General features: G+C 23.9%; 2 protein-coding genes across 2 annotated transcripts; both read right to left on the bottom strand.

Annotated features, from left to right (window-relative positions):
* Positions 1–2156: 2156 nt before the first annotated feature.
* MKS88_001825 (uncharacterized protein) lies at positions 2157–6729 on the bottom strand (the record flags this gene model as incomplete). Its single annotated transcript, XM_067214787.1, has 18 exons — positions 2157–2190; positions 2310–2444; positions 2548–2615; positions 2808–2909; positions 3027–3089; positions 3265–3423; positions 3497–3613; positions 3707–3821; positions 3957–4019; positions 4161–4260; positions 4374–4467; positions 4627–5070; positions 5248–5255; positions 5587–5635; positions 5772–5909; positions 6131–6238; positions 6346–6389; positions 6483–6729. The coding sequence occupies 18 exons, from the start codon at positions 6727–6729 to the stop codon at positions 2157–2159; spliced, it is 2088 nt and encodes a 695-aa protein (XP_067074130.1).
* Positions 6730–8223: 1494 nt separating this feature from the next.
* On the bottom strand, positions 8224–12525 carry MKS88_001824 (nucleoporin NUP138; the record flags this gene model as incomplete). The annotated part of the gene is made up of 1 exon (XM_067214786.1): positions 8224–12525. The coding sequence occupies one exon, from the start codon at positions 12523–12525 to the stop codon at positions 8224–8226; it is 4302 nt and encodes a 1433-aa protein (XP_067074129.1).
* Positions 12526–13301: the final 776 nt, after the last annotated feature.

Genomic DNA, 13301 nt, shown 5'->3' with positions numbered 1-13301 from the left:
ATAAATAAAATAATACAGCATATATATATGTGTGTATATATGCTGCTAAAAAATAAAATGAAAACATTGAAGTTTTTATCAGTTAAGTTAAACATTTGCTATACATTTTTTTTTTTTTTTTTTAAATTAGTAGAACTGTTAGAGTGTCTATTATACATTTGTTCTAGTGAAGTCATATGTAGCATCTTTTTCAGTTGTTAATTATTTTCATTTTATAAAATATTATTAACGATTCATAAAAATATAATTTTTTTTTTTCTCACACAAACTAATAGTATTACACATGTAAAAAGTTATCGATTTTTACCATAAAAAAGAAAAATAATATAGATATTATTTATTTTTTTTTTTTTTTCCATCTCTGGGCTCGTAAGTTTTAAAGAATTTATATGTGTATAACATTCATTGTGTTATTTAAGCTATTTTTTAATTTTTTTTCCCTTTAATTACCAATAATTTCCTTATAGACGTATGCACACCTTTATGTTATTATCCGTATATATATAATATACTTTTTATAACTTATTCAGTTTTTTTTTTTTTTTTTTTTTTTTGTATGTGCCTTTGACGACTCAAATGTTAATAGATGGTACATGTTTTTTCTGTTAAGCTATATGAAATACACATAAAATTATTTTTAAAAAAGGTATGAAGTTATTTTTGTTGTTTAAATGCTAAGGTGAAATTTTTCAAAAAAGCATAAAAGCTGTTACAATTTCTGATAACACACATTTTACGCTTATACTTTTCTAATGAAACTAAAAAGAAGATAAAAAAAAAAAAAAAAAACAGAAGAAAAAGATATGAATTTAAATATATCATTAATACTGAATACTAATCTTTTTTGTAGATCTATATGTTTTACAAGAAATATAAAAAATATGTAGTTACATTATATTTTTTCATTTAATTGGTATAGGGGACTTTTGGGAAAAGGATGCTAGATAAGTGTGCAACACTATTTTTTTTTTTTTCAACTACTTGTATGCTCTGTAACATGTTCGTTATAGTTGTATAACTACGTTATCTTTTTGTTATGCTGATGCTGAATTAATTGAAAAAAGAAAAAAAATATATAAAAACAAGAATGGAAATTCAGACGAAGGAAAAAAGTTTCATATCAGTATAAGTTGCACTATTATTGTTAATTCAGCATAAAGGGAGGTTTTATAAACCTCTTAAATTGCTTTGTATGTATTTTGTTTTACTAGTATTTCTTTCATTTTTTCCTAATATGCACAAAATGCATTTTTCCAAAATATTTGGGAAAAATAAATTTGTTTAATAACACCTATTTTAGCTGTTTTTTTAAATTATTCTTTTCAATTCCTTTTTTTGTTTAAAGATACGTAAATTATCTTTCGTGTACAAATACATGGTTTTTTTTTTTTTTTTTATTAGCATGTTTATATTTTATGAAGGGTGTACCTATATTAATTGTTCTTCTTAATAATGTAAAAAATGATGTAGTATTAAAAATATTTTACAATAATATTTTTACTTGTTCTTTTCCAAAAAAAAGGGAGATATTATTTTATGTATGATAATATTTTTTTTAGCCAAAGAAAGAGAATTTTTGTATTTTTGCGTAATATCTTAAAATTATGAAAAATAAAACATAAATATTATCTTTCTTTTTTTTTTTTTTTTTTTTTTTTTTATTTATTTTTTCATGTATGATACTGCACACATCATTTTTTGTTGCACAGAACGTGTTTATTTTGTTTAATGTAAAAAAATTAAAGTATTTTAAAAGGTATGTAAATATTATAGTATTGCACATATATGTTATATACAATTAAAAAATTAATAAAATAAAATTTCTCTTACAAAAATTATAATACTGTAAAAAAAAAAATAAAATAAATTTACGTGGAGCATATATAATATAGGAAATGAAGAAGATTCATTTTCATTGCTTCAAGATTTAAACTGATTTCAAATTTCTTGTTATATGGCATAAGAATTTACAACTTAACAGAAACAAGCATTTAGAAATATGGAGAATATGTGCACATATATATGTATACATGTCAGATTTTGGTTCTCTTAATGAATCTATTTTTTTCTGTTAATTTATGGTTTGAAATATTTAAAAAAAAAATACAAAAAGGATAAACAAAAAAAGTAAAATTATTTAAGAAAAAAAGATTGTATTATTTTTTTCCTGGTTCTGCACATGTCTGGGCTCTAAAAATAAAAAGAAAACAATGAAACAGTGTAATATTAATGAAAATTAAAAAAGGAATATTTTTTAGAATTTTTACGTATACACAATTTTAATAAGAAGGCTAAAAATTAAAGCATACCTTAATTTTATTCCTGTAATTTCGTTCCTTAAGGAAAGATTATAAGTTTGCAGTTGTTTATATTTCAAACCTAAGCTATGAATAATATCGCTTAATAGTTTTTGTTCGTCTTTATAAATATCTATTTGTGTCTTCCTGAAAAAGAAATGAAAAGACAAAAAAGAAAAGAAAAGAATGCATTTAAGATTCTTTTAACAAATTTATATAAATATATTTTTTTATTTTCTAATAGTAATACAGTGCATCTCTGTAATATTCAGTTTCCTTTTCCCTAATTTGTAGTTGTTCCTTAAAAATTTGTAATGCCTAATTAAACGTAAAATTAAATAGAATGAACTTTTAATGAAAATAAAATAAATTATTTGTTGTAACAATTATGCAATGAAGTATAAGGCAAAACAATACAAAAAAGAAAAAGGAAGTAATGTTCTAAATATTTTCAATAATTATAACGCGAAGACTTATTCTTTATTTTTGCATTTTATTTATCTTTTCTACAGAATTAAATTCCTTGCTTAATTTATTTTTTGTTGTATCTTCAATATGCCCGCAATTTTTCTTCTCCATAAGTAATTCGGCTTCAAGCTTGATGATTTTTTCCTGTTTTGAATTGAAAAACAAAAAATAAAATTTTTTGATAATGCGGTGTAAAAGATGTGAAAAAAGAAAAAAAGAAAGAATCACAGAAAGAAGGGAAAAAAACTAAATAAAAAATACATTTATAGCAGCATCGGCATTTCCTTGTATACTACACATCTGAGTCTTCATGTTTTTGTTTGCCTTAAAATAAAAGAAATAATGTAAAATGAAATTAGATGGTATTATATCTATGGATTAAGTACCACCCCTTTGAGAGAAATCATAAACGTTCGTATATACATATGACATATGTAGATAAATAAACAAATAGATAAATAATTAGGTAGGCAAATAAGCATATATATAAATGGATAACCTCGGCCAATTCTTTAATTTTTTCTCGTTTTTCTTCTATTTCTTTTCTATTTTCTTCTATTTCTTTTTGTTTTGCATCTATTTCTTTTCGATTTGCTTCTATTTCTTTTTGTTTGTTATCCATTTCTTTTCTTTTATTTTCTATTTCTTTTAAAGATTTCTAAAAAGGTACAAAATAAAATGTAAATATTCTTTAATTCAAGAAGGGAATTATTACTTTTGCAATTTTTTACCTCATATTTTTCCTTTAGCAGTACTTCATTATTTGTATTCCCTCTATCCATGTTTTCTGATATTTTATCTTCTAGCTTTTTATTTACTCTTTTTAAGTCATCAATTTCACTTTCAAGCTGAACCAAAAAAAAAAAACAATTAGTTAATTTTATGCGACATATATAATATGTTGATGAATATGTACATAATAAAAAATTCTAATATTTTACCTCTTTCACTTTGTCTATTTCCTGATTTGAATTTGATCCTACTTGCTTTTTTAAATTTTCATTCTCTTTTTTAAGTCTTATTAATTCTTCCGTTTGATCGACGTTACTTAACCCTCTAAAGACAGAATTAAAAAATAAAAAGTTAATAAATTAGTACTTGGTAAAAAAAAAAGTACATTGTAACTGGAGTATAAAATAATATATGTACAAATACATTCATATGTGTAAATACGAATGAGTATATTTTTACATGTTAATTTTATCAAAATTTTGTTCTTTTTTCAACATGTCATAGGATTGGTTTTTCGCTTCTCTGGGTAAATAAAAAAAAGTAAAAAATAATAATGGGTATATAATTTCATTAGGATAATGTTTTGTATTTTTTCTTTTATTTCCCTTTATCTTAATTTATTTAATTTTATGCTTTTTTTTTTTTTTTTTTTTTCCAAATTACAAGTCATTTTTCAATTTTTGTATGGTTTTATTTTTTTCTTCAACATCTTGCATCAACTTTTGATTTTCTTTCTTTGTATTTACTAGAGTTGAATCTAAATCTAAAATTGCAAATAAAAATATATATTTGATTAATTTATATATAAAAATGAAAATAAGAAGATAACTAAAAAGGAGAGAGAGAAGATTAAAAAAAAAAAAAAAAAAAACTTACCTGCACATTTATCCTTATATATTTTTATATTATTTGACTCTTGCTTTAATTTTTCTATTTCATTTTCCATATCAACCATTTTTTGTGTATTGTTCTATAAGGAATATTAACATGTGTTAATAAAATTTATAATTACTTTTTGAAAAAATTTAAATATTGATACACATAAGACAAATGTATCTATTAATATATATGTTTATGTAAATAAATGATTTAGAATTAAAAAAAAAAAAAAAAAAAAAAAGCAGATTACTTTAAGCTTATCTTCTAATTCCTTATTTATATTTTGTACAGTCATCAAACTATCTAATTTTTCTTTATACATATTTATTTTATTCTGCAAATTTTCTATATTCGAATTTTCTTGCTTCAGTATGTTCTGCTCATCTTCTAATTCTTTTATTTTATTTTTCAAATTGTTTTCTGTATAACTCTTATCTTTATTCTGTTTTTCTATAATATTTTGTAACTCGTGAATTTTTTTTTCTTGTTCTTCTATTTGTGCAATATATTGATTTTTCGTTTTTTCGATAGCTGTATTAATTTGTTTTTGCAAATTGTTCATTTTTTCATTTTTCTCTTCAATTATTTTATTTTGTTCAGTTAGTGAGCTGTTCAAGTTTTCATTTTCCATCTCAAGATATTTAACCTTTTCTTTCAACTGTTTTATTTCATTTTTCATGGACTCGTTAAAACTCTGCCAACATGGGGCGATAAATGTGTGCGTTAATTAGTATGCTTATATCATACATAACATTTAACATATAATGAGTAACATATAATAAGTAACATATAATATGTAACATATAATATGTAACATATACTATATATAATATTTTATTTCGAAAATTATAAATTTTTTTAATTATGTTACTTCGGCGTCTGTAGGTCAGGTAGAACCAGGAGAAATTCAGTCCGATATTTTGTTATTTAAAAAAAAAGGAAGTATATAACTTATTACTACCGTATCACTATGTGCTTAAGTATGTACATATATGCATGTAGACATATTCTATCATTGTTTCTACACACTAGAACGGTACATATACTTAGTGTATACACAATTCCCGTAAAAATTTTTCTTATAACAATGAATCATATATTAAAAAGGAAAAACGTTTTTTATGAAATACTCCTCAACGATGTATTTACTAATTATGTATTAATTTTTTAAAACGTTATAACATAATATAAAATTTTTTTTTTTTTTTACCATTAGTAGGATCATCTGTTGCTAACTTAGTTTCTTTATTTACATTTTCCTATAAAATAAGCATAAGGAAAAATAAAAATATTAGGTGTCATATTACTAAGAAAAAAAAAAAAAAATATATATATACATATATATATATATATATATATAAATAAAATAAGGGGAGAGTAGATGGAAAAAATTACCTCTTTATCTAAAATTTCTACAATATTATGTATATATTTTTGTGTTTCATGATTAAGGGATAAAATATTATTTACATGCCTTTGCTTCTCATCTGAAACTAGAGCAGCCAATATAACTAAGCTGTATATGTCAATAAACTTTAAAAAGAAACATGATTAATTTATTAAAGAGCTGTGTTAAATGTGTTTGCAAAAAAAAAAAAAAAAAGAAAAAGTATATATTCATCTGTTTTTGCATCATGTGTCTATTTGTTCTAATTAATATATTCATTGCATACATATATGTTTCCATAAGTGCATGTGTATAAATCTGTGTACATATAATATGTATATACTTAAACATATGTTGTAATTCTCACCTCATTTACTGTCAATCCCATTAAATTTTCGATGATCTTTTTTATCATCCTTTCAAATTTATTTTCGTGATATTCATTTAAATATTTGAGTAAGCACTCGTAAGCGTCCTTAAAAATAAGAAATAAAAAAAAATAAATGGGAATAAAACAAGATGGCAAATAATTATAAAATAAATACAGGTAAGTAACTGTTAAAGTATACATAATTCATTCACCATAAAATTTAACATTAGTTTATTATCTCCTTTATTTTCAATATCTTAAAGAGCATTATAATGCATGATGTTAATATTTAGTCTAATTTGATATTCTTATTTTTTTAACAAGTGCGTATATTTTCATAAATAAATACTTACGAACTCTGAGTCAAATTGAGCAGGGTGAATTGATATATCAAACCATGATGGGTATATTTCATTCATACATAGCCATATAGCATAACAGGAATATAAATTTATCGAAGTTGTGTTATTTTCCTTTAGTGTCTTATTTAGTTTTTTCAGAGAGGATTCATCAATTACTATTTCCACATTTTTCGCAAAATAAAACGTTTGAATAAATTCTTTGATATGGTTTACATCTTTCTCAACATTTTTCATTTTGTTGACATAAATTTTTTTAAAAATAGTTTAAAATATTTTCTTTTAGTGATGCGTATATGTATATGTTAGCATATATGTATATTTGTAAATGTATGTATATACATGTATAAATGTATACATGTGTACATATGTATATATATGTAAATATATATATAGTTAAAAACAAATTTTATACGAATTGCAACCTGGTGTTTTGCCCTAAAAAAACAAATGTTAACATTTTTTTATAAATAATACTAAAGGAAAAAGTTCTTCGCCAAAAAAAAAAAAAGAAAAAAAAGAATTTCCTATTATAATCAATTAAAGTGAAAAGCAAAAAACTGTGCAAATTCCAAAGACATTTATCAATTTTTAAAAGTATGGGAAGGGTTAGGAAATTTTATATATTTCACATTTACAATACATTTAACTATCTTATGTATTTATATAACGAAAAATTTTCCTTTTAATTTGTTTACGGATTTTGTAAATTTATACATGCACACATAATAATGGCAAAAAAAAAAAAAAAAAAAAAAGATTTAGCAAAAAAAAATAAGTGAAAAAAGAAAAAGAATCAAAAAAAAAAAAAAAAAAAATTGTAATTATGCTATTTCTTTAACGTGGATTAAATCCTTTTTTATATCACTTATAAATCTTTTCTTAATTTGTTTTTAATTTTTTTTAGTCTCTTAGATTGAGGTAGATTTACTCTTCAATGTTTTTCATTACTGGAAATCCAATGTATTAATATCAACATTTGTGAAAGGAAACAAAAGAAAAATAATCAATATACTGAATTTTTGTTTAACATTTATTTTAGTGAAGACAAAAAAAAAAAAAAAATTGTAAAAAATTTACAAATTAATAAATTTTTATTTTTTCTTACTACATAGAAACAGTGTACATTAAAAGTGTTGTGGCATACGTGTACATATACATATATATATATATATATACTTTTTTTTAAAATATTTTTAAGCAGCTAGGAATATGAATAATACAGAACAACACAAGACATATCATTCTTAGGGCCATGTAATGTATATATTCCATGTATTACCATCATTTTAATGTTTAAGCTGAACTGATTTTTTGTAGTGAACTTTTAGTTAACCCTTATTGTATAAATTGACAGTTATTTTAAGGTTTGTTCTATTTTATCTAATTTTATTTTAAATTGTACACATGAAAATGGGGGAAAATTATTTCTTAACAACTGTTTAATATATAATGCAAAAAAAAAAAAAAAAAAGGGGACGACAAAACCGAAAAAACAAAACTAAACAAAACAAAACAGCATTATTGGCAAAATGTTGTACTTTATGTGAATTCTGCTGCTCAATGAATGGTAACAAAAGTATGTACATGTGCATACGTAATTGCAATGACGTTTATGTATTCATTTAACGTAAATCCCTAAGTTCAGGAGAAAAAACGTTTTCGTGTAAACAAAATTGCATTTTCCTAATTTATTATTTATTTTTTTTTTTTCCCCCACCCCAGAGATATCTATTTCATATTTCTTAGTTCATTAGAAGAATTATTTAGTTGTTTTTCGATCATATCACAATTTATCTCATTGGCATAACATTTATTAACAAGGTCATTTACTAAATCATCCTTGCCAATATTGTGTAGAGTGTCCAATAAATCCTCCAAGTTGCACATTTTATCAACTAGTTTTTCAAAATTATCAATATCTAAGTAAAGATTTTTACTATTTACAGTGTCATCTTTACTTAGATTTTTTTCATTTAGAATTTTTAAAAAGCTTAAGGAATTCTCATTATCTAATTCATTAAGTAAGGATAGCATATCTGATTGTTCACTTTGTATAAGTCTTAATCTTTTTTCTAATGCCTCTTGTTTTTTCTCAATTTTTATTTGATCCTCTGATATTAAAGAATACATTTTTTCATAATGAGCTACTTTATTGTATATATCTAATATTTCATTAGAACAATAATTCATAAAATTAATTTTATTTTTAACAAAAGAAGATAAATTATTAATAACGTCAATAATCAATTCTTCATCTAGACTTTTTTTAAAATATGTTTCATTTTGTTTTATGTTTTTTTCAACCATTCTTCTTTCTCTTTCTAGCTGTTTTTGTTGTTCCATTTGAAGTTGCATATTCTGATTAGGCATAAATTGAAAATCTTGAAAATTCATATCTTTTGTATTATCATTATTTCGAAGTGTTCCCTTGGTTTCTTTCAACTGGAAATTAAACTGAAGTTCTTGTGGATGATGCTCTACAGTTACATCATTATTTTTATATATATTATTTAAGTTATCTATATTATTTATGTTATTTAAGTTATCTATATTATTTATGTCATTTATGTTATTTAAGTTACTTAAGTTATTTATATTATCTATATGATTTATGTTCATATCTATATCTGCACTTAGTGAGATGTCTTGCTTTGTTTTATTGTGTTCATCATTCTCCTGTTTGTTACTAATATATACATTTTTTTTTCTGTTTTCTAAAGAAATAAAATTTATCATATTTCTTACATTATTTACATCTTGATCTTCCTCAAAGTTATTATTTTGGGTCACCTTTTGAGGTTCATTTTTAATACTGCTCAATGACATGTTGAAAAAGTTTGAAGTACTGTTGGAAGAAAGTAGGAAGTTACTCTTCTCTTCTGCTTGGGAAAATAAATTATTTTTATTAAAATTTCCTTGAAAGGTTTTACCAAATGGAGAAATATCGGAAAAATTTACACTTTTCATTATATTATCGTCTTCATTTTTTTTTTCATCTTCCTTTTTTATGTTATCGAAAAAATTATTTTTTGTGCCTAAGTTGAAAGTTGTCGTGAGTAAGGTGTTGCTAAGACTGTCAATTGGTTCATACGTTCTGTTTTGCTCGTTAAGCTCACTTGGTTCATTCTGTTCATTATGTTCATTTTGTTCATTTTGTTCATTTTGTTCATTTTGTTCATTTTGTTCATTTTGTTCACTTTGATCTTTAGGTTCCTTTTTCTTCGAAAATGAAAACATCCAAAATTTTTTCTTTTCCTCTGTTTTTAATGCATTAGTTTTTTCAGCTACCTCTACAACTCCAGAATTGCCTTCTTGCGCATTATTTTCCTCCGGTTTCGTTTCTTCCGCATCTTTTTCTCTCTCCTCTTTACCCTTCTCTTTCTGCTCCTTTTCCATAATTCCCTTCGATTCGTTCTTTAAAAATCCTTCTGAAATATCAAAATTAATTAAGGATGTGTTCTGTGCGATGGTGGTTTCTTTCCCTTTCTGATCTTCACTTAAAGATTTTTCCTTTTTCTCCTCGTCTTTTTTTTCATCAATTTCAATTAATTTATTATTTTCATTAAGTTTTTCTTTAAAAATGGAATCTGTTGATATTGATTTTTCATTAATGGGCGTTTCCTTTAAAATAAATGAAAACTCCTCTTTTTGTTTTGTCACTAGATCACTCTTTCCTGAATTAGATAATACCTGTTGTTCATTATTTGCATCTGATTTATCTTTTTCTTCATTTTTCTTTTTTTCGTCATATTCTAAAAGTAAATTAGGTGTGGCGCTGTCGTTTTTCTCCTTATTTTTGTCGGAAGCACTGGTTGTCCCAAAGTTTTCTATTATACTGTTATTATTGTTTGTGCTATATTTTAAAATGGAAGAACCCAAAAGAGAGTTACTTCCATAGAGGCTGTTACTGTTATTATTATTATTATTATTATCATTATCAGCATTGTTATTATTATCAGTGTAACTATTTTTGTCATTATTACTATTATTATTATCATCTCCCTTTTCACTATTAGTTTTTTCATTTTTACTTGTATTTTCAGCTTGTTTCACCAGATCATTTTGCATATTATCATTTTCAACAACTTTAACAAATTCCTTTACATTAGAAGAGGTTTTACTATCAGCTAATTTTTCTTTAGATTCTTTTGCTAATTCTATTTCTTGCTTTCCTATTACAGCATTCGCATTTTCCCCTTCACCTTGTTCCTTTTCTTTTATTGCTTCAGCTTTAATCTCGTCTATTTCCGTTTTATCAACTTTCTCAGAATTCGATTTTTCTGTCTGTGGAGCTTCTTTTTCCGCATTATTTTCCTCTGTAGTATTTTCCTTTTTGACTTTTTCTTCTTCAACGGTATTATTAGTAGCTTCTGATTTGTCTGTCTTATTTTCGAATATTTTACCCAATTCATTGTTCTTATTATCATTATCCGATGAAATATTTTTATGTTGCATATTATCAGAAAACAGTGAAAAGTTCTTGGAAAATCCTTCATTTTTCAGATTATTACCACTTAGGCTGCTGCTACTATTGTTGTTAATATTATTATTATTACTGGTTCTATCATTATTGCTGTTACAATTATTATTATTACTAAAAAGGAATGGATTTTCATTAGTTTTAACTTCATTTGAAATTTTGAACGAATTTGCACTAAAAAGGCTCTCACTACTACTTGCGGTTTTATTAAATGATGGTAAAAAGGGCGAGCTGTTGATGTTATTATTAGAACTAAACAAATCATTCGTATTTGTTTTTACAAACGAACTGAAGGAGTTAAAATTGGATATTATGGGTTTAGAGGTGCTGCTATTATTATTATTATTAATATTGAATGTGCTCGAATTCTCATTGTTTTGTGTTGAAAATAAACTGTTTTCATTTGGATTAAATGATTTAATAGTTTGACTAAAATTATAAAAACTATTTAATTTATTTGTTGAATTTTGATTATTCATGCTAGAAATTCCAAAGGTATTCGGTTTTCCATCAGTATTTTTGTTAGTATTAGCACTTGCGAAAAATGAATTGGTTGTATTATCTTTTAACAGTGACGATGATGTTGAGGATTTGTCATTTTGTGATGTTGCTTGTAAAGCCATGCTTTGAAATGGATTTAAATTATTTTTTGCAAATGCATTAGAACTTGATGAAAACCCTCCACTAAATGTTAATTTATTACTATTGTTGTTATTCATTTTGTTATTATTAAAACTTGAGAGTGCATTTGAGCTAGAAGAATTTGCGAAAATTTGTTTTGCTGCTTCTAATTGTTCCTTTGAAAAAAGTCCACAAGATTCGGTGTTCCTGTCTTCATTTAATTGACTACCTAACGCAATTGAACTTCCTAATGTACTCTGTTTAAAGATATTAGAATTATTATTATTTGTCGTGTTTCCGACCAAATTCCTTGTGAAACCTGGATATATATCTTTTTTTGATGCACTAAATAAATTCTCATTAAAAGAATTTGATGAAGTATTCCCACCGACGTTTGAAGAAAGATTACCAAATATACTATTATTTTTATTTATATCATTTGGTGAGTTACTAAAAATTGAATTACCTTTATTATTTTGAACATTGAGACTATTTCCAAATATGCTATTATTGTTTTTGTTCATATTATTCTGATTATTCATGTTAGTACCAAAGAAACTATTGTTTTTCATTAAACCGGTTTGATTATTTAAGTTGCTATTATTAAAAAGGCTATTGTTATTTTTGTTTAAATCGTTCTGATTGTTCATATTGTTACCACTACTGCTGCTACTACCAAAAAAACTATTATTTTTCATTAAATCTGTTTGATTATTCATATTGCTATTAAATATACTTTTGTTTTTATTCAAATTATTTTCGTTATTTAAATTATTCCCAAAAAAATTGGTATTACTTAAACTGTTACTTGACATGTTCCACATGTTCGACGTATTTGCTGATAGTCCATTGTTATTCATTGTATTGCTTTTGCTGAACAAGTTATTCTTCTCTTCATTGTTACTATTATTGTTATTGTTAAAAAACATTATTATGATGTATGGCAAGGATGAAAAAAAGAAAAAAGAAAAAGAGCACGATTAAAATAAGCCGTCGTTATAGCAATAACTTTTGACTTTACTGCCTCTTCAAAGCTTTGCGCGATATGGGAAATATGCATTTACAAATGTAATATAAAATACTTAAAAAAAAGGGAAATCAATAATTTGTTTTCATTTTCTCTTAAGGGCTACGCCTTTAATTAACGTTTTCCAGGAAACTTAATTTGCATAACGTATATGTATATATATATGCATATTTACGTTTACATCAAAATAGTATATAAATGTACATATGCACATATATAAAATTGTAAAGTTTATATCAAAAATATTGAAATAAATATTATTCAATGCACTTCATTAACTCACAAGACTTTTACGTAAAAGTTCAGAATTAAATTTTAATAATAATATTGCTCAGTGGATAAGTTTTTTTAATTAATATGAGATATACATAACGTGTATGAATTATTAGCATATATGTGCAATTAAGTTTACATATTTAAATGATTAAGAATATTTAAAAAAAGATTAAGCAAAAGAAATTTTTAAAAGTAATCCTTTGATACATATATTTACATCTGAAATAGTAATTTTAATAATTTTGTTTTTCAAGTTAATAAGGCATTTTTCAGGTGCAAGCTTATAAATTAAGATTATTCAACGTTCAGATATTTTAAGAATGTGTTTTTGATGTTAAATATATGTAATTTTGAATACTTGTATGTACTGCATTCGTATATATTTATGCATTTATTTGTGTT

Source organism: Plasmodium brasilianum, chromosome 7, assembly GCF_023973825.1.
Source record: "Plasmodium brasilianum strain Bolivian I chromosome 7, whole genome shotgun sequence".
Lineage (NCBI taxonomy): Eukaryota > Apicomplexa > Aconoidasida > Haemosporida > Plasmodiidae > Plasmodium > Plasmodium brasilianum.
The sequence above is the reverse complement of the archived record's forward strand: the minus strand, read 5'-3'. Positions and strand labels throughout refer to the sequence as shown.